The sequence below is a fragment of the Microtus oregoni genome, unplaced genomic scaffold, assembly GCF_018167655.1.
Source record: "Microtus oregoni isolate MIOR12 unplaced genomic scaffold, Mior012 000004F_ref0000308, whole genome shotgun sequence".
In the NCBI taxonomy this organism is placed as follows: domain Eukaryota; kingdom Metazoa; phylum Chordata; class Mammalia; order Rodentia; family Cricetidae; genus Microtus; species Microtus oregoni.
Window position 1 is genome coordinate 28368158 of NW_024543063.1, and position 26286 is coordinate 28394443.

Below are 26286 nucleotides of genomic sequence, written 5' to 3' on the forward strand. Positions count from 1 at the left end.
CGTCTGGAATTTTCACCCTGTGTCTTCTATAACTGCTATTGATTTGAACCACACACCCTCACACAATGCCCTAGCCTTGCTGGGAACCACTTAATCATCAGTATTTAATCCTGTGTGATAGTTTCCATGGCTCATTTCTGCCATTCAGGTTGTTTTCCTCTGCGTGTGTGCGGCATGTATGCATGTGTGGTGTGTTTATGTGGTATGTCTCTATGTGTATGCGTGTGTGCATGTGTATGTGTGTGGTGTGCATGTGTGAGTACCCTGTAACTTTTATTTGAAATCCAAACACCATTTGCACTCAGAAGCTGAAATAAGCAGTATTTGTGCCTGGAATCAGGGTCATGACTTCTTGTGCTGGGAGAGTTGGGGCATGTTAGCCAGGGAGGAGATGCATCTGGGATTGTCGCTATGGTTTCTGCCAAGGCACTTCAGATACTATTCTATCAAGGCCGTGCATCAAGGACAGTCTTGGGCTGTGCAGTTTCCCCTTCCCCCATACTCCTGATCCACCCTTGCCAAAGTTTCCTGTGTGCTCTGTCCTTCCCGGTGGTCACGCCCCTTCCCAGTGGTGGCTTCCTGTGACATGTGCCTTGACCGTTGCTTGCTATCTGAGTGAGGTTCCCTGTCGTCTCGGCTCACCTTTCCCTTCACGAGGGCCTTGTCACTCACTGGGCTGCAGTAACAGACTATTTAAAGAATGCTGGGCCCTTCCCTGTGGCAAGCACACTGTCCCACGGAGTTGAGCACATCTGTGACAGCTGGGCACAATGAGAGGCGATGTCTAATGATATGAGGGTGTGAGGAAACCCTCCCTCCTCATAAGTGTAGATCTTGTCTTTTCTCTTTGGTCTAGATGAGTTTTCTTTGCTCGTCTTCCCTAAGTCACCGTGTCTCCTGTCCTTAGGAGGAATGGGGCAGAAAGAGCTAAGCCAGAGATTTCCTCCTTCCCCACAGTGGGGGCTGCCGCCTCCTCTGAGTCTGCCATCCAAGGGGAGGTCCTTGGTTCTCCACATACCAACTCTTTCCTGGCGCTCACGAGGTCTGTAGATGAGGCTATACTTGGATTATGCAAAGGCCTCTGTGCCCAGGTGTCTGGGCTTCTCACGTTCAGCCTTTGGAAGGCGTTTAGAACCCTAATTACGGACATTTCCATGGCAGCTGTGGCTCCTCTCTCACAGGTAAACTGGGCTCAGGAGTATTTCTAGGGGGTACCCCAGCTCCCTAGTGTTTCAGGAAGTTAGTTGTTCTTATAGATCAGATAAGCCAGGACCCTGTGGTGGGGTTATCTAACTCTTTCGTGTTATTAGGTAAGGGACATCTCTCCTTCTGGACTTCTCCAGCTTCAGAAGCCGTGGTCCCTTGGCATCTGAATAAGCCCATTGGTGTCCCTCTATGGGGACAGCCATAGAATGGGTGTCCATGGACAGGGACACATATGAAGGGAATGAAGAGATAAACAACGTGATACTGGTGCCAAAGATTCGATAACATAAGGTGGTTTGATAACAGAAAGGAGAGGCTGTATTCTAAAACTATCACATATGAGCTGCATGATGCACTTAAGGCTAAAATATAAAAAAAGAAAGTAAAAGTTCATGTTTTAAAAGTCAGTTTGCGTGTTCAGCTTTTAGCTGAGAAGCGTGTAAAGCCTCCTGGTTTTATAGCGCACTCCTCTAATGACCGAGAAAGGATGCCCATGGCCACTCTGGAATTGCGGTCTCAGGTGAAGGCTCTGGCCAGAGAGCGGAGCTGCCGCTGCTGGGGACACAGAAGAGATTAATGCTCGACACCACTCTCCCCGTCTCCAGTTCTCTGGCTGGTGAAACTCAAGGTCAAGTCCAAACAAATTAACTTTGAGTCTTTTCAGGTTGCTGTGGACTGTTCTGGGTGCACCGGAAACTTTGAGACTCTGCAGGGTGCATGCAGGTGGGTGTCTCTCAAACCCTGGTATCTGTCGGCTCACATGGAAATCTTGGTGATGTAGAGAGGAGCCCCCTCACACACCCACGAGTATTACTGTCCGGGAGATTGGTGTACAGACCACTTGTTTTAGACTTCCCACCCCCACCCCAGCAACCTCGCTGGTGCCTTGCTGTATGGCATTCCCAGTCGCCCGCTGAGGGTGTAACTGTGAGTCTGCTGAAGTAAATAGTCCTAGACGTACTTTGTTTGTGGAGAAACTGAGGATCGAAGAGATGAAGAGACCCAAAGCAGGAAAATGTCAGCCTGGGACTAAAACCTGGTGTGCTCTGTCCGAACTCCTAGTCTGGCCGTGCCCCTTCCCCTCCCACAGGACTCTCTGCTCAAGATGGCCGTCTCCCCACTGAGACCATACAGCAATCAGCTCTACTCCCCAAGGCTTGCAAAGATTGTTTTATTTTGCCTTATAAAAACAAAAATAAAAACACAGGCAGGGGAGACGGTTTGGTCTGCACAAACACGAGCCTAAATTAGATCCCCAAGCTCACATACAAAAGTCAGGCACAGTAGCATACTCTGGGAATCCCAACAGGGGAAAGGCAGAGACAGGAGGATCCCTGGGGCTTGCTGGTCCCCAGCCTCTGCTTACTGCAAGCTCAGGGTCCTGGTAGGATGATATCTAGGAAACAACACTCAATGACACATTCAATGACCCTCAATGACAGAATGACCCCCCCACACATACATATGCGCACCTATGCCTATGCACACAAAGATCCATGCACACACAAGTAAAATAAAACAGAATCCAATGGATTATAAAAGTATTTATGCCTGCAGGACCCCCTAATTAAAGCTCACTGCAAAAAGTTTCAGAAACAGGAGAGGAGGCCAGGATTGAAAAGGAATGTCCCAGGGTCCTGGTCTTGGTGGCGTGTGCTGTCAGACAGATGAGGTGTGACTAGCCGTAGGTGGATTTTCAGGCTCTCAGGGAAGATGAAGAATCCCTGTGAGTGCTGGCCATGTCCACTAAGGACAAGAAAAAAGACACATTACTGATATCCTGAGCATCAACGAGAGGAGGAAGATGGACTTTTGCCAGTGCATTGAGAAAGAAAGGAATGGCAGAGGTCCATCCTAAACCTGTTAAGAAGGGGAGAAAGAAACAGATTAATGGCCTGCTGGGACTCAAAGACAGTGAAATGGTTTTCTGTATCTGCCAGTGGGGGAAGTAAGGGGCTGGAATAGTTTTATCTTTTATCTGAGCGATGTGGACCAGAAGGAACTCTGAAAACAAGAACACTGCACGTTGCAGAGAGGGAAAACAGATGAGGAAAAGCCCGATGGGTCAGCGTTCAACCCTAAGGTTTAGCCCCCAGCAGCTGTAGTCATCTGCCCCTCCCGTAGCAGCAGAGACCAAGCTGCTCTCCGGGGTCCGGCGATCAGACCACTGTCATGAATTCCCTCCTTTAAGAAACACTGAGTGTTGCCTGTGGTTATGCAGTAATTGGATTACAGCCTCCATGTCAATGCTTTTCACACTGTAGGCTTTGGCCCGTTGACATTAGCAGGCCGTGTGACCAATTTAGCACATCTCAGCCAGCATTAGGAAAAAAAAAAATGAAATAGGGTACAAGAAATACTTTCAAAGCAAATCCTATTTAAGATGCAGGCTTAGTGGCTGGGGAGACGGCTCCATAGGGTGCGTGATGCTTGAGCATGAAGACCTGAGTTTGAATCATATAAGAGCCAGGTGTGGTGGTCTGTACCTGTAACCCCAGTACTGGGGTGACCAAAGGTGGGTGATCCCTGGGGCTCAATGGCTAGCTTGTCTAGTCAAATCAGTGGGCCTCAGGTTCAGTGAAAAACCTGTCTCAAAGGATAAGGTGAAGAGGTACTGAATAAGATACCTGACAGCAACCCCTGGCCTCCACAAGTATGCACACACATAAGCACACACATAAGCACACACATAAGCACACACACACACACACACACACACACACACACGTGTTTTGTTCTGTGATAGTTGTGAGAGTGTGCATCCGCATGCACAGAGCCCTAACAGTACACACACTTGTTTACACAGAATTTATGGGAACTAAGAATCTGTGTTCTCTTATGCTCTTTTGCTGTGAGTGTCCTGGTTCCAGAGTGTCTCTTCTAATTTCTCACAACCTGTTGTAAAGTGCCTGTCTTCACAGTTATGCCTTGACTACTGTGCGTGGCTGGCATCTAAAATGTCCCCCAAGAGACTGTCTGCTAAAGGTTTGGGGAGCAGCTGCCGGGCCTGGGCAAAGTGGCTGACTGAGGAGGGCTCTGGTTTGGCATATAATTGGATGGGCTGTTGGATGGTGTGGAAAACTGGATGTGGGTGCTGGATGAAGGGAATGGATTCTTGGAGTGCACTCTTAGAGACTGGACCAGGTCTACAGTGCCTGGCCTTTCTCTCCTCTTCCCTTCCTCTCTTCATTCCCTCTCCTCTTCCTTTCTTCCTCTCCTGCTGAGGGATAATGCTTGTTCCATGTAAAGATTTGTCACTTGTGTTGATTCAATAAAATGTTGATTGTCCAGTAGCCAATATAGGCAGGGTGACCAGACTAGGAGAATTCTGGAAAGAGGAAAGGCTCAGTTTGCAGTCACCAGCCAGACGCAGAGGAAGTAAGATGAGAATGCCTCACTGAGTAAGGTACAAAGTCACGTGGCTAAATATAGATAAGAATTATAGGTTAATTTAAGTTGTAAGAGCTAGTTGATAATAAGCCTGAGCTAATAGGCCAGCCAGTTTATAATTAATATAAGCCTCTGTGTGTTTCTTTGGGACTGAACAGCTGTGGGACTGGGCAAGACAGAAACTTCCATCTACACTCCACCAATCCCTCCTTCCCTCCCTCTCCTCTTTCCTCTCCCCTTCCCAGCTATCATAGCTTTGTAGGTGTTATCTATCCTTCTTTCCTTCATTCTACAAATGTTGAATATCCATTCTCTGCCAAGGCTAGATTTAGAGGAAGAAATTCTCCCTGTCTGGTTTCACCACTCCACTGAGGAAAAGGACAGTTAGGGACAGTAAATGGTGCTCAGGAGTCACACTTCACCCTCTCTTTCCATGACACCAGCGGTCACTGAAGTCCTCCTGATCATGCAGCCCTCCTTTAGGGAGTTTGCCCACCCAGGCACATTTGCCACAGCCACCAACTAGTTCCTGTGGTCTCTCTTGCTACCTTTAGATACCACTATGTGTGCCCCCATGTTCCCCCCTCTGAGTTCCATCTATCAGCACAGCTTCACCTGCTGCTCCCTTGCTGCCTTCTGCTTTTCCCCTCCCAGGCCTCCAGCCACCCTCCTTCCTAACGAGCTTCCTTGGCCCACAGCTGGTCCCCAGCCCATCTCCTGACCCCCCGCTCCAGTCACCAGTGCAGAACTCTCTTTGCAAAGTCCATCCTCACCCCCATCTCTACGAGGATGTCCCGGGGAGTGTTTCCATCACACAGTTGAAAACCTATTTCACAGTCTGGTGGGTCTCACTGTCTAGAGACTTTTTCTCTTTCTCTAACAATTTTCCTTTAATTGTAATCCATACTCTCAGTTTTACCACTGACACCATCATAAATACTGCTTAAGATTTGGGCAAAATCTTTTTTTTTAAACTTCTCGTTTAAGATCGGATGTTTAAAATACTGTTCAGTCATTCATAATCTTGTTCATTACTGAATTGCAATCAACACATATTATTGAAAACAAGACGATGCAGACAGAGCAGCTGTGGTCCAGCCTGAAGAGTGAGGTCATTCTCTTGGTAAGGGAGTCCAGGGAAGAGCTGACCATGGTGGCTCTGACCTGTACCTCCAGCACTTTGGAGGCTGGGGCAAGAATATGGCTATAAGTTCAAGGCAAGTCTGACCTACATAATGAATTCCAGGCCAGCCAGGGCCACATAATGAGACCCTTAAAAAGAGAAAATGGTGAAAAGAGAACAAATGGTCTTTGTCATTTCCCTTGTGACTTTATCATACTAGGAGTTTAGAAGGTCGGGGCATCAGGAAATGTCAGAGTGTGTGTCTAGCATTGAGAGGGCCCAGGCTTCAGCATCTGCAGTACCGTAGAGGAAGAGATAGAAGGGGGAAAGAAAGAGAAGAATAAGGAAGAACAGAAATAGAAATAGACAAAGCGGCTGAAGTCTCAGGATGTGTTCTTTGGGATGCCATCACCTGCCTTCTCTGTCTCTTTCATCGTCTTTACTGAGTTCCTACCTGGTCTTAGGCAGGAGATAGGAGGGATGGACAGTGGCTGGGCCAGTCGGTCTGGCCCTGACCAGATGGGAAATGAACTCCTGGCATCCGCAGATCTTTATGGTGTAGTATCAAAACTTCAACACAGACAGAAAGGGTCTGCAGCTGTGATGGGAAACACCAGCCCTGAGGCTGGCCGTGTGGATGCAATCCCTGGAAAAATCTGAGAATCTGATGCGAGAGCTGTGTGTGGTTGGGGTGTGTGCAAATGCCTCAGGCAGAAGAGGAGATAAAAATATCCCCAGCAAAAGCAAACACACAAAGGGGCAGAGGCCTGGAGGAGGGTGCTCAGCCCAGGGAAGGTGGGGGGAGCTTGTGCGAGTGCCCTGGACTCTGAGAAGTGCTTTGCGTGATCTAAGGGGTTCTGCTCGAGCCCTGGAGACAGCCAGCCTCTGCAGAAGGTTTTAGCTGGGTGTTGGGGAGAGGGAGTCGAGGTCCGTGGTTGTTCTGAGGAGGTCTGTTCTAGAAACAAGTGGGAGAGAGAACATTGCTAGAGGGAGCGGCCACCCGCATACCTGACAGCATCTTGTACCTGCAAATGAGCCTGCCCCTGAGAAGAGGCCTGATTTCTACATTTTTAAGAAACATAATTGCTTCTTTTCAAAAGAACATCTTTAAAGTGGCTGTTCAAAGTGTTCCTACTGATGTGTTATTTTACTGATACCAGCGTGTACCGCTTTTACTGCATAAAGACCTTCTTATTTAATTGGCTATATTAATTGTACAAAGTAATGGGTTTCACAGTGACATTTCCACACATCCACACGGTGACATAGATTGGGAACATAGAAGGCTCTAATGGTCTCTGAAGATCTCATATCCAGTCTCTTTTTCTGTTTATTATGATTTCGTGTAATGTATGTTCCACAGCTTGTGTGTGGAGTTCACAGGACGCCTTTGTGGGGTCCGTTTTCTCTCTTTCTATCTCTTGCTGTCTTTGCATGGGTTCCAGGGTCCCACCAGCCTTGGGTCTCTCCACCCACTGAGCCATCTTGCCATTCCCACGGAAGAGTCTCAGTGCCTGTGAGCATTCAGATGGGTGTGTATCTCTGTGTGTGAGGAGTGTGAGTACACTTTGAATCAGAAATGTGTGCACATAGTCACATCTGATGCAGGGAGCCTTCTCTAGCAGGAGCCTGGGCCTCTGAAGACTTCATTTATGTCTAGGTAAGGAGGGTGGCTGTCACCTGTTCCAGGCCCACTGTGGTGTGTTCTTGGGATGTATATACTATGTATACGTCTTGACACTTCCTCCACCTGCGTCTGATCCCTGCGTAGCTCCTGGTTCACTTTCTTGAAGTTCTAGAGGGATTTTTCGAACATAATGTGAGTGGCTCTTGATGTCTCTCTTTCTCTCTCTCTCTCTCTCTCTCTCTCTCTCACACACACACACACACACACACACACACACACACACAAAGAGAGAGAGAGAGAGAGAGAGATATCAAAAACAAGGTGGTGGCACCAGGCACCCGAAGAATGATAACTAAGGTTGTTCTCTGTCCTCAACCTGCCAATGCACAAACCAGCGTGCATCCACACAACACACACACACGGGTGCACACACACACACACACACACACACACACACACACTCACACCAGCGTGCAAACGAATACTTTTGAGTTCCCAGACAATAAATATTATAGAGATGTTAGAGTTTACCAATAAGTTTTCATCCTCCTGCCCCTCTTTCCTTCTTCCTTCCTTCCTTCCTTCCTTCCTTTCCTTTCTCCCTCTTTCCCTCCCTCCCTCCCCCCTCCCTCCCTTTTTTTCCCTTCTCTCCCTTCCATCCTTTCTCCTTTCTTTCGTATATTATTAAACAAGGTCCTATTCTGTATCCTAGGCTGGCTTCAGAGTCTAGCTCTACCCACCATAGCCTACTGAGTGCAGAGATAGCAAATATGTATTACAGAGATAGATTCTGAGCTACTTTCTAAAAAGATTATATAATCTTTGTATGATCCTCAGCCCTAGCAAGATATGAGAGTGTTCAAATCACAAAAACTTAGAAACATCAACCGTTATGATACAGAGGCCAGAGAGATGGTTTAGCAGTTAAGAATGCTTTCTACTCTTCCGCCAGCATCCCCATAGGGTGGCTCAGAGCTGCGTGTAGCTCCAGTCCCAGGGGGTCCAGCGTCCTCTTACGGCTTCCATGGCACTGCACTCAGATGTACACACACTCTGTTGAGCATCTGGTTCTGTTAGTCATCTTCACAGACTTCCCCCAGGTGGATGCCTCTGCCTTTGAGGCCATGTGTGTGCTATTCGGATGCAGTGGAACACATTGGAACCATAAGGCACCCTTCTGAAACATGTCTCCAACACAGATCAAGTTGCTTGAGTCAGTAACAATGTGGCCAGATGGCACGACCATGCCAGTTCATGTTGCTAGGTTACCAACACCCTGTACTGTCTGAGTTGTGGCTGCACATCACCCCAAAGCCTTGGGTGCACCATGGGGATTTCACTTTTATTCTCTAGATGTATTAGTGATTATATTATTGTTGTTGTATGTGCGTGCGTGCGTGCGTGCGTGTGTGTGTGTGTGTGTGTGTGTGTGTACATGAAAGTGGATACCATGCTGGGCAGAAAAGGGAAACTCCAGGATTTGGAGTTACAGGCAGTTGTGAGCTATCAGACATGAGTGCTGGGAACTGATACTAGGTCTTAAGGCACAGCACATGCTCATACCTATGGCCCATCTCTCCAGCCCTGGGACTTCACTTTCAACAATTAATTTTAGAGGTCTGTCTGTCTGCATCATAAATAACTCTATTAATAAGTATCCAACTCAGTATCTTCCATGTACTTCAAACCTCTTTATCAAGCACCATTAAGAAGCAACAGAAGAATTGGATGGTGGTTCACGCCTTTAATCCCAGCACTCGGGAGGCAGAGGCAGGCAGATCTCTGTGAGTTCAGAGCTAGCTTGGTCTACAAAGTGAGTTCCAGGATAGCCTGGGCTACAAAGAGAAACTCTGTTTCTAAAAAATACAAAAAGTAAGAAGGGGGCTTACCAAAACAGATTTAATGCAGGACCTAGAGAAAGCAAAACCATGCAAGGTTTCTCTGAAAGTCTTGCCTTCCCTCCGGTAATTTAGACTGAACTACATTGGTGCATTAGCTCTGGCCTTGGTGAATAATTTGTCTGCGTGTTCCTATTTGTTTACTCAATTCATTTTTCTTTTTCTTTTTTATTGGGTTAAAAATAATTTGCTTTTACTTATAAACTACAAGAATCCTGTCTCTGTAGCCTGCCTTATTGATTTCAGCTTGTAGTTGTCAATACTTGATGCCCAGGAAACAAACTGAGCTCGGGAGAATTCTAAACTTCAGTGGCAAAACCTAAGATCAGCTTAAAAAAAAAACAAAAACCAGGTGACTGGAGCCCCTGCCGCGCTTCCAGAGAGTAACAACCTGGCCTTTGCTGCCAGCTGCTGTACAGAACATTACATATACTTGGCTTCCACCCAGGACTCTCAGGGCAAGCCTATTATGGGTTAGATTTCTTGAGCATTATTAGATTCTGGGATTAGGTGCTGGGAGGCAGGCAACGGGAACTTGGAGGTTATTTTTTACTATAAAAAAACGGGAAGCTTTTAGAAGAGGGAATTTGGAGAAATTTACTGTCTTCTTAGAAAAATAATGTGTTTTAAATCTCAATACAGATAAAGCTCTTTGAGGAAGGTCATTGTGCATTTGGTTTCTCGAAATAGATGTTCAGCTATTAAGCAAGACAGAAGGTCGAGCCGACCCTGTGATCCAGCTCATTCGTTTGGTCCCGGCCCGGGGGGTTATGTTACTAAAACAACATGCTTCCGAAACAGCAGAAAAGGCATGGTGGTCAAACACTGGGAACTTCATGAAGGCTGGGTCCACAGACAGCACTGAGGGGGGGCACAGCAGGGCCACGTGTGACCTGTAGTGAAGTCCACGCGCTATACTGTGACCTGATGTTCTCTGAAGGAGCTGCACCTCTGTTAGACCGTCTGACCTTGGCCAGCTGACACATTGCGACTGTGGAGTGACTCTTCTGTGTCCAGAGACAAAATTAGCTTGAGCCATCTTGAGCCCTTTAATGGCTTTCCAATTACCTTGACTTTTGTGTCTGACCTACCTTCTCGGAATGCCTCGCTGAGCTCGGCCGACCTCTAACAGCCACTGATCCTAAAGCTAAGAATAGTGTAGGGCCTCATGTGCCAGCCACAGAAGAGGCGGCTCTGCTTTGACGTGGGCCACCTACCTGCCCCCATGATGTCACTGAGAAATGCCTCGATTTATATGGTTCCTTTGTTCTGTGACCACAAAACCTCATGTGCTCTTCCACAGTGAGTTGTGGCCTTGAGGATACTCGAATCTGCGTTCCTGCACCAAAGGCACTTCTGTTTAGCTAGGATGAACTATAAACTATCAGTTCATTTCCTAAGAGCTTCGAGTTTCCATAGACTTAGGGTATGGTGATCTGGAGGCCTGCGTGGTGGTTTGGAAATGGTTCTGATTGTGCTGATTTCTGGTCCGCACTCCTGTCGGCATGAGTCTGAGGACTGGGGCACAGATGTGAATCTCTTCTCCACCCTGGGGTCTCACCGGCCCCTGGACTTTCTCTGACAAACAAAACAAGGCCGGTGACAAGCCAGGCCAGTCCTGGGACTAATTGCCAGATGAGGTGGAACATTATTGTAACTGGGTAAAGGTGTGTTACACTTGTTTCTGCTGCTTTTGTTAATGATGCTAAGACATATTTACATTTGTTTGATTAAATAAAATTAACCAGGGATCAGGAGGCTGAGTCAGCAACTAGCTGACAGGAAGTGGTAGGGAGGAACTAAGTGTAGGGAGGGCTTTTTTATGGGGGTTGACCAGAAGGACGCACCTCTTTTTTCTGGAGATGCCAGCAAGGAGAGGAGGTTAGCTACTTGCTATCCAGCCTCTCTGAGCTAGGAGGATTTCACCTTAACCTTTGAACCCTGAGTTCTCTATATAGAAGGATAAATATTTAGATAGTTTTCTTTAGTGGCTGCAATGCAGCCCATGTGGTTGAACTGCAGAGTTGCAATTGCCGTTTGGGAGAGCAGTTACTTAAGATGCAGCCACTGTATCGAATGCAGGACAAGAGAGAGGCTTTGCACAGCCAGTCCCTTCTCAGGAACAACCTGTCCCCACCAGAACTGGCTTAGCCCTTTGATTTAGTGCTGGAGCTCATCAGGACATGGTGCAGGCACCTCCTGACCTCCAGCTGGCCGTGGAAGCAAGGGTGCCCCATGCAGACACCCCAGGGACCCTGGCAACAGGGCAGAGGCATTTTGCTGGTGCCTGGAACCTTGGGGATTCAAGAATTGCCACTAAGGGCAGATAGATTCTTATAGCAATAAAAAGAAAACATATAATAAAAATGATAGTTCACTTATAAGAAAACATGCCACCTGATCTGTTAGAAAATAAATGGAAACCACACAGCACAGCAGGACCATTCCCTACCCAGGAGGTGTACAAAAACAAACAGGGCCGTTCATCCTCGGGGCTTATATCCCGCCGGATGTTGAAATGCCGGGACCTTCAGGCAGGTGCTCTGGTGATGGAGCACAAAGTTGCAGTGTGGCAGTTGTTGCCTTCCCTGGATTTTATTCTTTGTGTATCTGTGTATTTTTCTATAATAGGATTTTTTATTGTTTTTATTGAGCTATGTATTTTTTCTGCTCCCTTCCCTTCCTTTCCCATGGTTCCCATGCTCCTGATTTACTCAGGAGATCTTGTCTTTTTCTACTTCCTATGTAGATTAGATCCATGTATGTCTCTCTTAGGGTCCTTGCTGCTGTCCAGGTTCTCTGGGATTGTGAATTGTCAGCTGGTTTTCTTTGCTTTATGTCTAAAAGCCACTTATGAGTGAGTAAATATTATATTTGTCTTTCTGGGTCTGGGTTTCCTCACCCAATATGATGTTTGCTAGATCCATCCATTTGTCCGCAAATTTCAAGATGTAATTATTTTTTTTCCTCTGTGTAGTAAGCACTCCATTGTGTAAATGTGCCACATTTTCCTTATCCAGCTTTAGAAGTGTTTCTTTGACATATGAGGGTACCCTTGTATTTGGCACATAGATGTTCAGTATTGAGATTTCCTCTTAGCCGGGCGGTGGTGGCGCACGCCTTTAATCCCAGCACTCGGGAGGCAGAGGCAGGCGGATCTCTGTGAGTTCGAGACCAGCCTGGTCTACAAGAGCTAGTTCCAGGACAGGCTCCAAAACCACAGAGAAACCCTGTCTCGAAAAACCAAAAAAAAAAAAAAGAGAGAGATTTCCTCTTGATGGATTTTTCCTGTGACAAATACGAATGTCCTTCTTTATCTCTTTTGATTGATTTTGGTTTGAAGTCTATTTTGTTAGATATTAGGATAGCTACACCAGCTTGTTTCTTGGGTCCATTTGATTGGAATATTTTTTCCCAACCCTTTACTCTGAGGTGATGTCTGTCTTTGAGGTTGAAGTGTGTTTCTTGTATGCAGCAGAAGGATGGATTCTGTTTTGTATCCAATCTGTTAGCCTGTGCCTTTTTATAGGTGAGTTCAGCCCATTTATATTAAGGTATCTTAATGACCAGTGATTGCTAGTTCCTGTTATTTTAGTTTTCATTATTGGTGGTTTTATTGTGTTGTGTGAGATCATCTATTGTCTGTATTTTTGTGGCTAGTCACCGAGAATCCTTGCGCTCTCTCCAGCTGTTCATTCAAATCAAGAGAACCCTTTCAGATCTTTCACCGAATAAAAGGGGGAAGTTAAAAATTAATCAGAGTTCCAAAATGAATTATTTTGGTTGAAACTAAGAGACTTACAAATCCAAAAGAGTCCCTCCCCCCCGAATGCTGGGAGAAAGAAGGGCAGAGTCAGAGAGATGCCATGGAGCTGCCGCTGGAGATAGACATGCTGAAACTTTGCTGGTAGGCCCTGACCTCATGGTGATATACAGATTAATAGAAATGGGTTAAATTAATATGTAAGAGTTAGCCCATAAGAAGCTAGAGCTAATGGGCCAAGCAGTAATTTAATTAATACAGTTTCTATGTGGTTATTTCGGGGCTAAGCAGCCAGGAACCAACAAGCAGCCTCCCACTACATCTCTCTCTCTCTCTCTCTCTCTCTCTCTCTCTCTCTCTCTCTCTCGTGTGTGTGTGTGTGTGGTGTGTGCGTGTGTGTGCCTGTGTGTGTGAAGACCAGAGGCTGACACAGGGTGTCATCATTTATTGCCCGCCACCTTTTTGAGACAGGGTCTCTCACTGAACCTGGAGCTCGTTGACAAGGCTAGCCCCACTGACCAACAAGCCCTTGGGATCCTCCTGTTTCTGAATCCCCAGCACTGCGGTCACAGGTGCCCATCGTCATGCCCAGCTTCTCATATGACTTAGAGCTGGGGATTCAACTCAGGTCTTCATACTTGGACAGCTGGCATGTTACCAACTATACCACCTCCCCGGAGCCTACACTCAGTGTTTTGTTTAAAAGTGGGTTGTGATGGCTAGTTTGATCTTGTTTTATGAGACGAAGGCTCACTAGGTAACTCTAGCTGGCCTGAAACTTGCTATGTGGACCAGGTTGGCCTAGAACTCATAGAAATCTGCTTTCTTCTGTCTCTGGAGTGCTCCCATTAAAGGCGCACTGCACGATGTCTAGTTTTAACTGTTGACAAAACACAATCTAGAATCGCCTGGGAAGGGTCCTGTGAGGGACCGTCTACATCAGGTTGGCCTGTGAGCACGTCTGTAGGTTATTACCTTCGTTATGTTAATGACATCAGAAGATGCAGCCCACTGTAGGCAGCCCTGCTCCCTAGGCAGAAGATGCTGGATTGTGTGAGTGTAAAGCGTGGCCTGAGCACGGATAGACACGCATGCTTTCATTCTCTTGCTGTTCTTGACCATGGGTAAGATGTGACCAGCTGCTTCAAGTTCCTGCCTTGACTTCTCCAGTGATGGACCGTATGTAACCTGGAGGTCTAACCTGAGTAAACCCTCTCTCCCTTAAGGCTGATTTTGTTGAGGTTTTTTTAATCACAGAAATGAAATGAAAGGAAGACATGGGTTTTCTTGAATAACTGAAGAGCTCAGGAATTACCATGTTTCAGATGCGAAATTTAGACTCAGCGCCTCATTTTCTCATCTCCCTCCCAGTGTTGGCCCCATCTTCAGGGAACTCCCTCTTTCAAGCGTTTCCATGGTGACATCCAATGTCCTCCATCACTTGAACCCTCTGAGACAGAGAGGGGCTTCCCCTGAACATCTTAAAATATTCCTGAAGAGGAATCCCATGCCCATCCAACCACAGTTCCCAGGGAACACACTATTGTTAAATCAGGGAAGAGATTAGACCCACAGCATCACGATGCTCAGGGAGAAGGTGAGGAGCTTCCCCGGAGGAAAATAGTGGGGAACTATTTCAGCTGGGGAGAGCACAAGGATTCTCAGTGACAAGCCACAAAGATGCTCGTATTCCAGAAGATGATGAGTAAATGAAGACCAAAAAAGATGTTTAGAAGACATCCCTGGCCACGGCACCCCTCCCAGAGCAGCAAGAAATAAACCAGAGGCCGGGCGATGGTGGTGCACGCCTTTAATCCTAGCACTCGGGAGGCAGAGGCAGGCGGATCTCTGTGAGTTCGAGACCAGCCTAGTCTACAGAGCTAGTTCCAGGACAGGCTCCAAAGCCACAGAGAAACCCTGTCTCGAAAAACCAAAAAGAATAAAAAAAAAAAAAAAAGAAATAAACCAGAGACAAAATGAGTGCAGGACTCAGAACACACAGCACCTGGCAATCACAATCACCTGGAAGGAAACATCGCAGTGTGTATGATTAGTAGGACACTCCCCCTTCCTTCAAATATGGTTCTAAAACAGGATCTTTTAACGTTTTCCTCCTCAACCCACACTTTTGGAATTCTTGTAGTTTTTTATAAGTTTTGTGTGTGTGTGTGTGTGTGTGTGTGTGTGTGTGTGTGTGTATGTGTACAAGAACAAGTATCCAGGGAAGCCAGAGAGTCGGGTCAGATTCCTTGGACCTGGAGTTGCAGTTGGTTATGAGTCTTTCCCAGAGGGTGCTGGGAATCAAACTCCACGGCTCTGCAGAAGCAGCCGGTGTTCTCAGCTGCTGAGCTATCTCTACAGTCCCAGAATTCTTGACTTTTAACCACATCACTCAGCCCCATTGGTTTTGGGAACTTAGTCTCCGGGATCTGAGGTTTCGAAATAGTTTTCCTGGGACGGAAATAAAGGTAATAATTTGATTAGCATTTGAAAGACTTTTCCGTTGGGTTTTCATGCCTTTGTTTTTCCTCTTCCCTTTTCTTCTTGAACATATATAATGGAAACCATCTTTGTAATTATTCCCAAGTGCTGAAACTTTCATCTCCACTGTGTAATTGAATTTTTTCTCGGCAGCAAAGTGGTTTTCTGGATCCTCAGCAAACCCAGAGCATAAATGCTGGTCATTCCCATGGGGAAGAGACAGGTGGGGGGCAGGGGGAGATAGGTAGGGGTGTGTGTGTGTGTGTGTGTGTGTGTGTGAGTGTGTGTACACGGTCTACAATTGCTTCCTCAGTTTGGATTCCATTTGCTCTGACCCTTTTAAGGAAGCACCATTTGATTTTGTGAATATTTAAGTACTCATGCATTTAAGTGAGCATTTATTGAGTACAACTGTGTGTACTAAAGGCAACGCCCAGGCACAAAGCAGGGTGGGACAAGGAAAAGAACGAACATTAAGGTATAGAGAGAATGTTCCCCGCGGAAAACTGACAAGGAGTTGCTTGGTGGAGTGGTAACATGTTTTATATCCATTAATCTTGGGACACTGATGGAATAGACTGAAATGTTGGGGAAGGCAGTCACTGGTTTCTCTGTCGCTGTCAGGGGTTGAGATGACTGGGCAGTCTAGACCCGTGTGCAAGAGCAGGAGAGAGAACTGGAGTGGAGTGTTTGCTGCAGAGCGAAAACAACGGAGGCCAGAAGTCAGGGTCTGAGGGCTTCCCTGGGAGAGAAGTCAGGGAGTGCATGGGAGAGAGCAGGAGGGAAGGTGGGTGGGCAAGTGAACCCACCCACCCGATACCTGAGCTGCGGAGCGGAGGAAGACAGATACAGAGGTGGCTCTAAGCCCTGGAGCAGAGTGGCTAATACCAAACCTCAACAACCTTTTTGCTTTTAAATGTTTTATTTTAAAGCTTTAAGCTTTCCTCATTCTATGCAGACTATAACATGAAGGGCTCTCAACTTTAAAATATGGGAAGCAGGGATCCACTTGGCATCTCTAGCCAGATAAAACCAGATCTACAGACACTCAAAGCAATTCTATTACAGAGCATCGGAGCCACACAGAAGAGGCCGGAGCCCTTGGCAGAGACGAGGGACTGTGGAGAGGACAGATTCGGGAGGAGGGTTGTGGAGACAGACGATCCATGACAGCGCTGGCCATGCGAGTGGAGTGCCTGAGTTTGGAGCCAGGACGAGTCTGCCTGTACACTCAGCACACCTACAGCAAGAAAGGAGGGAAACAGGAAAACTCCTGAAAGCCTCCTGGCCAGCTTAGCCTGGAGCAAAAGAGACCTCGCCTCCAACAAGCTGAGGGCCCACACCTCAAGTTTTCCTCTGAACTCTATGCATGCTGCAGTGCTACATTGTGTGTGTGTGTGTGTGTGTGTGTGTGTGTGTGTGTGTGCGCGCGCGCGCACGCACGCACGCACACACGCACACACACGCGCACACACACGAGAAGGTGGGGAACCAGGAGAAAGTTCTACAACCTAAAGATAGTACAAGACAGGACAATCAAGACAGGAATGTAGATGGCGGTCACCATCAGAAAGTCCCCTACTTCAGTCAACCGCCTAACAGACTAAAGAAAGACCATATGATTAGGTCAGGACATACAGAAAGGAGCCTGATAACTGTCTTTGCTGGAGTTCAGTATTAAAGACGCTACAGAAGCAGGAAGCAGCCTTCCTCATTTTCAGAAACTCTTTATTTTCTATTTTTAAAATGCTGTTCCTATTATTTTTGTTTCAGGGCTCAGGACCAAACTGATCTCCCTGCACACACTAGGCAGACATTTTACCACTGACGGCTACTCCTGCCCCCGATATTTTCATTAATTTTCTAGGTTAATTCTTAATTTCATACTTCTCCTGTTAGTTCAATGGAATTTGAAGACATATCCCCTTTTCTCTACAATGAGAGCAAAACTCTTGAGTTTTCTGGGCCTTTTTTTCTCTACATTGGATATGCATTGATAGATATAAGTACCGATTAAAGAACAAGGAAGCAGGGCTCCTTAAGGCTTGGCACTGCGGCCCAATGGCAATCCTCCCAAGGTGTTTGTGCTGGGCACAGGCAGGGAGAAAGTCAGGCAGAGAGAATGTTGGTCCTTGACCAAGCAACTTCTCACAGAACTGCTCTGGGGTTGAAATGAGAACCACCTCACAAGTCTTGGCTCACAAAGTGCCATTCTGCATAGCTCTGTGTGCTTTAACGCAAATGAAAACATGAACAACCTGAGCTGTTTGGCGCCAAGGACAGTTTAACTCAACATATTTAAATACTGTATCTTATTTATGTTGCTTTGTTATGACATCTCTTCACCTTGCCAACAAAAATGTCATAATTAAAAAGTCATTTTCAATTTCCAGTCTTGACCTGTTCGTTTGTTGCAAACAAAAGTCTAGTCCCTAAGTCTAATTCTGTAACAATGCACTCTGTACATGAAGAAAAAACACAAACCAGGACGTGAAGGGTGACTCGCAATCGGGAGCCACAGGGTGTGACAGAAGTTCATGATAGATGTTCCTCCTACCTGGAGAAGTCACCACCGTTGGGCATGTGAACGAGAGGTAGACATGGGGTGTGTCTCTGTCCAGGCCTCTGTATCTACAGCAAGGGTTCAAAGGACTGAACAGACAGCCGCCTCCTCAGCTGCACACAGAGGCAGGACCAGCACTGTTTTTGTGGCTCACTTTGCTTCTCTGTCCCAAGGGCTGGGTGTCCAAGGCACTGGGTACCATGCTCAGTATTGCTGTAGCCCCTGTCACCTTGGTCAGTTTTGCTATCCAGCCCGTTTGAAAAGTTGAGCTGCAACAGACCAGTTCTACTGTGAAATGACAGAGCCTGCTATTCATGACCCTAAAACTAGATCTCATGTTTCAATAATTTTAACCATATAAAATAAAATCAGGCTTCATAAGTAATACCAAGTACGAAAGTATTTAAAAACTAAGCCAACAGCTTAAAGAATTAAAACACAAGGCCATATTGGAGGCCAGACTGTAGCAGGTGATTTAAATACATGGTCACAGCATCTCCTTTAGAACAGCCCTATGAGTCACACAATTTTAGAGACAGGCTCCCTGGTCTGGCCCTGCCCCACTGTCTCAGCTCTTATACCTTCACCTTTCACCCTGGGGCATCACCTCCCTCACCTATTCCCATCCCAGAGGCAGGGAAAGCAGAGCTGTGGGAGCAGGAAGCTAACCAGTCACATTTTCCCCCCAGGCAGAAAAGAGAGAGAACAAGAGGTGGAACAGAGCTAAACATCCTCAAAGCACCCCATGCTGTGATGTACTTACTTCCACAAAGCTCCACCTCCAAAAGGTTCCACAACCTCCCCAAATAATGCTACAAACCTAGGACCAAGTGTCAAATACAACTTAGGGGAGATGTTTCTCCTTCAAACCACTACACTATCTTTGATGATTCTTTTAGTACTTATATGTTGCCTTTTCCACGGGAAGAAATGACATTAAACATTTGCACAGTTCGTGTCTGAGTACCACGCTATGTCTTATGGATTCAAAATACAGCATAGATTTTATATTTACAGACAAGGAGAAATCAGTCTGTAGCATAAAATCCTTTTCCATTTCCAGACTTAACTTCTGTAGCTCTGAGTAATTATTTCCGGTATTTTACAACACTCCAAGGCCATGACTTACTCATGCTCACTCACAACCATCCCTGTCCTGACCCCATCTCCCATGGCTGTCCTGGTCCCACATCCCATTGCTGGACAGTGTACTTGGGAGTCTGAGTCTCTCTACAATCTGGAACTTTTCTTGTGCAGCAAACTGACTTTATGCCACTGTGATGTGAACATAACATCACCATCCAGATGCCATTCTCTCTCCCGGGAACGCCAAGCTCACGCCCATCTCCACTCATGTATCCACAATGGCCCCTTATCATCATCACTGTAAGTCCTTTCTAGGATCAATCATTCTGAATATGCTCATATAACTGTGTAACTGTTTATAATAATTTATGTAATAAAAGAAAAACCAGGGCTTTGTCTCACAGGTCCCAAAGCATCAGCGACATTAAAAAGTCTAAAAGTTACAATATAACACAGCTTACATGTATTATACTACAATGCCTACAAGTATCTGAACACAGCGTGAAATCTGAAATTAATGAAGGACATCCTGCAGAACTGATGACGAGGGTTTATGGTAGTCAGCTTTTCCATGTTACAAATGAACACTGAGCAACCAGAAAACATGGCATAAACTAAACTCCTGTTCACAAAACTATATGGGATGAAGGCTGACTTGGTTCTCCTAAATGCTTGAGTATACTTGAAGGCTGTTTAAATTCAGTGAAATTAAAATATTACCCAAATACATTTCCATTAGGGAGAGTCCATGCTTCTTGTTAAGTGTTTGTGCTACAGCCTTTAGTAAGATTTTAACTGCCAAGTCTTTTATTCAGCAACTTCATAAATAAAAAAAAGGTAATATTGGTGTGTAAAGTAAGACAGGATTTATCAAAAAACCTAAGTTCAAATCAGTGCAAATGGAGTATATTCATACAAAAGGAAGACTAAACAATAAGAGGACAGGGTGTCACGAAGGTCCATAAGCCAAAAACGCCTCGCAGCAGACAATCACAATCCCCCTCTGCACCTCACACCCTAACACATCCACCTGTTACCAGATTTATTTCCATTAAGAACCGGTGCTGAGCTCACGCACGAGCGCTTCTTTCTACAACGGTGCCTAGAACGCCGACTTTAATCTGCACTGTGAGGCTGACACTTCCACAGAGTATATAGACATACTTTTAATCTTGAACATCTCACAAAAGAATCATTCTAAGCTTAACAGTGACTCAGAGTAGGATCGGCGTGAAGGGCGAGGCACTAAACATCAATGATCAACTATATACATCTCCTAAACACCTACCACCACGGACGTTACGCCCTAACGTCGTTTCTTCATGATCAGTGCTTATCAGTTAGAAACTAGCTTTTGAAAGCAGCAAACTTCACACGGTGTATCCTGGAAGTTTATTTATTACTAATTCACAGATGTCTCTGCACTGTTTGGAGAAGTTCAGTGGCCCAAGATTATCTTCCTCCTCTTGGAATTCAGCTGACTCGCTGTTGTCAAAGCCCTTGAGTTCTAGCTCAGACAGATTGGACGGTTCATAAGAACTCACTTGCGATGTCCTTGGTGACTGGCTTTTCTCAGATGACCTGCGACCAGCTCCTCCTTTAAGTTTAGTGGAGCTGTCCCGACCTGTCCTCATGACCTTTGAACTACCTGTACTCAGAGCATCTGCCTGGTTCTCCTTTTCATTTGTCCACTGTGATGAGAAGTCGCTGGTGGAGCTACTGGAGGCTTCCTCCAGACTCCTACAGGGAGTCTTCAGTACATGAGATCGCTTACGGGAGCACACTGGGGAGCCAGCAGAGAAGGGAGGGCTGAGCACGCTCAGCTCGCTGCTGGTTTTCCTTGTGGACAGCCTTGCCTCGCTGGACTTGCTTGCTTGTGAACCGTGCTGGGCATTTTCTGCCCCTGTGCTGGAGCCAGGAGCCAGCAGACTTCTGCTGTTATTCTCAGTCATGCAGAAGTCTTCAGAATAGCAAGGGCTGGCTAACTCTTCCTGGTACTCTAGCTCTGAGATGCTCTTGCAGGAACTGTCTCTACTGGCTGCTCTGTTGACCCCTGCATCAGAAGTCACAAGGTCCGTGACTTTGACATGGCTACCATCTTTCCCCTCCTCCACAGTTTGGTCAACTGCAGGATCCTGTCGGGAAAGCCCTGGGCTTTGGACCAGCATTTTGGATGCTCCTTCCAGGATATGTGAAGGAGGGACTCTCGCTGGGATGATGGACTCTATGGGACCCACACCTGCTTCCAACCAAGTGTCGCTGGCTCTGTTCTCACTCTGCCCCCCTGTTTCTTGTCTATCAGCCTGGCTCTGTTTCACTGCTTTAGATGTATTTATACTTGGCTCATCAAAGCATGCACTGATTTGCCTTGAAGTATCACTACCTTCAGCAAAAGACCCACTGGAGTCGGAAGGCTTCTCAGGCGGCTCTGGTGGCATCTGGCTTTGTGTTGCCAAGCTTGGTACTTTCCCTTTCCATGATGGGACCCGGAATTTTGGTCCCCCAGTTTGTATTTGTGATTTTCTATACTGTTCTCTCTTTTCATGGACAACCAGCATGTCGGGGTTTGTCTGCTTTAGACGCAGTCTTAGGGTGTTCGTTAAGCCATAGAGCAGCCTCCCCTTCGTGGCTCTCGGGGGAGGGCTACCACTGATCTTCTCTGAACGCTTACCTTTAGGGTTCTTTTTAGGCTGAAGACTCACGAGCTTTTCACTTTCTCTCACAGAAAGTTTGCTGCTCTTTAATTCTGACCGAGATGTGGACTTGGCAGAAAGCTCTGGCCCCTTGTGTTCACCTCTGTACAACCAGGCCAAGTGGGGGTGAACTTGAGCGGGACTTGCCACGGGCTGGTTGCATAGCAAGGACAGCTCAATCAGCAAAGCGTTCAAGAGCGGCAGCTGTCTTATTGCATTGGCTGTATTCTGTTCAGTCTGGGGACACGCAACCTCATTCACTGCACCTGGACCCTGCGTCTGGGGAGGATTGAGAAGCACTGGAGGGCTCTCCTCCATTGCAGATCTTGTATGTTTCACCGGGTGTATGGGAGGACTTACAGGTTTAGTTTCGGGATAAATGCCATCAGGCTCCTCAGGTCCGTTTCTCTGAGGCTCAATAGTGATTTCAACCCTGCCAGGGGGTGTCTTTTCCTGAATCAGTTGAGTGTAATACAGAGGAGGGGGGCAAAAGGTGTTGGTTTCAAAGTCCAGCTCAGTGACCTCCGGGCTGAGGGGGCTGGCAGTCCTCCCACTGGGAGCCGGTGAACAAGGGGCAGAAGCCATGTCCCCAGAGCTGGCCTTGCTGTGTAAGATTGCTTCTTCCCAGGTCTTCTGGACAGCTGAGGGGTCTGAGTCCCCTGCAGACCAGCTATTGGTATCCTTGGGGCATGGCTCTGAGGCCTCCAAGCGGCATACATCTGAGGCATACTGTAGGCATCTGACAGTGGCTTCTCTGGTGCATGGCTTCGAGGTCTCCTGGGTAGGTGGCTCCCACACCTCCATGGCCTCGGAGGTGATACTCTCAGGGTTCAGAGGGCCCTGCAGCTCCGGAACCCCCGGGGGAAAGCGTCCCAGGTCAGTTAGGCGGTAGAAGAGCGCCAATTCCCCGACGTGCTCGGCCGCCGGACCGCGCAGGGTGTATTTACCGCGTCGGCCCTGGGAGGCGACGAGCAGGATGTCGCAAGCACCCAGCACGCACGGTGCAGACGCTGAACCCTCGGGTAGCTGCAGCACCGCTGCGCGCAGGCGCGGGCGACGCAGGGCGGCAGGGCACAGGCGTAATAGGCAGGCCTTGCCGCGTCCGAAGTCGATGGTGCCGCTCCGGGGCTCCCGGGCTGAAGCGGCAGGAGGGAGGACGAGCAGCGGCGGGAAGTCCAGCAGGCGAAACGCCACAGCGGGATCCCCGGCGCACGGCGCCAGCCCGAACTCCAGCCGCACCCAGTCCACCAGCAGCTCTAGCGAGAACAGCCGCCCAGCCGCCTTGGCCGCCATCGCCGTTGCCCTGGGCGACGCCACCAGCCCACCTGCCAGCCGGAAGCCAGAGCGAGAGTCCTGTGGACGATTGCTCTCTCGCGAGATTTGATTGGCTGCTCCTGGGATGTGCCTGTGAGCTCCTTTGCCTCAGAGTTTTAGCTGGGGCAACTGGAAGAGGCTAAGAGATTAGATGTGGCAAAACAGTTTTTTTTTTTAATTTTATATTGTATCACTGCAGATCCACATCATTATGGATTATATATTGGGAATAAATGGACCATTCTGCCCATTCCAAGTCTCAGAGCCTGCTGACCAGTGTCCAAGGCAGCCTTCTTTGTGGTTGCAGTGCATGCAAAGAAAGCGCTGACCTATCAGAGGCGGTGTGATGTTCTCTGTCACTGTCTCTTTTGTCTCTTCTTGGTCCTGCCACACAATGATTACTACCAGGCCACACTGCCCTCACTAAACTTCTTCCTTGAAGCCTTCTTCTCAGGAAGTTTGACCTCAGCCCCCACCCTGACAACCTGGCATCGCCCAGGTGCAGAAAGACTCTGAATGTATCCGGAACATCACACCCTAACCCTGATCAAAGTCCTCATCTCCCATCCTGACTTCTGACCACCCTGGTTTGTCTTCAGAAAGAGTCTGTTATATTAGTCTATCCAGAATGCTCTTGAAAGAAAACGGCCCCCAAAGAGAGTGACACTATTAGGAAGTATGGCCTTGTTGGAGGAAGTGTGTCACTATGGGGGTGGACTTTGAAATCTTTTTCTCAAGCTTCCCTCAGTGTGGCTGTCAGTCCACTTCCTGTTGCTTGCAAGATAGAGCACTCAGCTCCAGCACCAGGTCTGCCTGCATGCAGCCATGCTCCCCTTCACGATCATAATGGACTGAACCTCTGAAACTGTAAGCGAGCACCCCCTCAATTAAATGTTTTCGTTGTAAGAGTTGCTGTGGTCATAGTGTCTCTTCACAGCAATAAACACCCAAACTAAGACGGATGGGAACCCACAAATTGGAGAGCTGACTGTATAATACAGGGAACTGACAAGGGGGCAGGGAGAGGCATCATGAAATAACTTAAGGCATTGAAAAGTGCAGGGTCTGGGCTGGGGGTCAGCTCCGCAGTAGAGTGCTTACTTCACTGACGCAAGTCCTGCGTGCAGTCCTCAATACCGCCACCATGAGAGGGGAGGAAGCTATTGGTTCCGTCAGAAAGGCAAATGGTATGCATGTGTGTGTATGACCGGGTGGAGCAGTCAGTGAAAGTGACACTGGCCACTGGACTCCTGTAGTGTACAGGCTGCATACCAAGGAAGTTAGTGCAGCCTAGTTTGTGATATGTTTGCCATTCAGGTCCAAGTTCCCAAGCTCCACAGCTTCCAGGCTGTTTCACAGACTGCCAACCTGTGTCTCACATATTATGCAGATTCCGAGTCTCCCTTCCTATTTACTAAGGCAAAGCCCAGACGTTGTGAGTCACTCGTGTTGTGGGTGATTCTGAGGCAGACATTCCTTGTGTTGTGAAATGTTATTTTAACTATGTAAAGATTGTAACATTTGTTTATGCTGCATTTGTTTAATGATGGAAGGACGTGTGTTTAATCATGTGAGATGTGTCCCATTTGTTTCACCTTGCCTGTCTAAGGCACCTGATTTGTCTAATAAAAAGCTGGACAGTTAATAGCGAGTCAGGATAAAGATAGGCAGGGCTGTCAGGCAGAGAGAATAAATAGAAGAGGAAAGAACAAGAAGAAAGAAGGAGAATAGAATGAGGGAGAAAGAGAGGGACATGTCCAGGGCAAGAAGCCAGGCGACCACCAGACAGAGAGACACAAGAAACAGTGAAAGTAAGATACACAGAAGGAAAGAAAAGTAAAAATGCAGAAAGCAAAAGGTAGATAAAGAGAAACAAGTTAATTTATGTTAAAAGCGCTAGCCAGAAATTAGCTTAAGCTAGGCCAACCATTCATAACCAATAATAAGTCTCCATGTCATGATTTGGGAGCTGGTTGGTGACCCAAAACGAAAAAAGCCTGCTATGCCCTGTGCTTATCACCCTTAGGCCACTGGCTCATTGTCAGTGACCATATTGCTGGGAGAATTTTTTAGGGAACAGAATGGTATCCTGGATAGAGTAGAAAACTCTCCATGCAATCACACAGTCCTTGCTCCCTCTGTTGCATTCACAAGGTGACGTGAAAAGGAGGATGCAGGTGACCATCAACTGTGAAGCATCGGTGTCCAGGAGATGCAGGTCCCTACCAGATTCTTTGACAGCCCCGTCAATTGCCGACTGACTCAGGAGAACACCAAGGAACCCAACCTGGAGAGGATAAAAGAATAATTGCGTTCACATGGCAACAGGTGCTCAGGCTGTAATAGTGTTCTTCCCATCTTTAGAAAGATGGCTAAATGTAGGAAACTAACAACACCCGACTCAAAAAGATGGTTTGGGACACAAAGGGACCATTTAAAAACCCTCAGAGGAAGCAAAAAGACAAATGCAGGGCATGGTTTATCCTACAAGAAAATCAACCTGATGTTTGTCTTTGAGACAGCAGGGTCTCCTTCGCCTCCCAGGTTCGACTTGTGATCCACCCATCTCAGCCTCCAGGACTAAGATCACAGCATCTGCCATCACACCTAGCTTGATCCCTTTCAAACAGAAATTCAAAAGCATAGTGAAGGGCAGGCGTACAGGAGAATGCCCCAGACTTGGTGTTAATAAGAGATACAGCTGTGAAATGTAGCCTGCTACCTTCCTTGTCCTTTGGCTTGAACAAGCCAGATAAGCAAAAAGACATTTGCGACAATGAGAAAGTTTGCTAAGAAACTAGTAACAGATGACGATGTGAAAGAATTATTAAGATTAAGCGTGTAAGTGCCTTGAAGGTTATCTAAGAAGACATTCTCAGACATAAGAGACAAAAAAGGAAGAAGTTGGTTCGGAGAAAATGACAGCCTGAATTTTTTTCTTGAGACAGGGTCTCAGGAAGCCCAGGCCAGGCCCCAAGCAATGGCCTTGAATTTTCATCCTCCTGTCTCCACCTCCCAAGTGGGATTACAGTCATCACCACCGCTACACTCTGCTTGGGAATTGCTTTATAATTGCTTTAGGATGAAAACAAAAATGGCAGAGAGAATGCAAATGTGATGATATCCTTTCAATTTTTTATTT

General features: G+C 47.1%; 1 protein-coding gene across 1 annotated transcript; it reads right to left on the reverse strand.

Annotated features, from left to right (window-relative positions):
* Positions 1-20288: 20288 nt before the first annotated feature.
* Map10 (microtubule associated protein 10) lies at positions 20289-23215 on the reverse strand. The gene has a single exon (XM_041650285.1). The coding sequence runs from the start codon at positions 23121-23123 to the stop codon at positions 20508-20510; it is 2616 nt and encodes an 871-aa protein (XP_041506219.1). The 5' UTR covers positions 23124-23215; the 3' UTR covers positions 20289-20507.
* Between the last annotated feature and the right edge of the window lie 3071 nt (positions 23216-26286).

What these genes read in the sequence shown, in the direction of transcription:
- Map10 (XM_041650285.1), bottom strand. Translation starts at nt 23,123, where the DNA reads ATGGCGGCCAAGGCGGCTGGGCGGCTGTTCTCGCTAGAGCTGCTGGTG.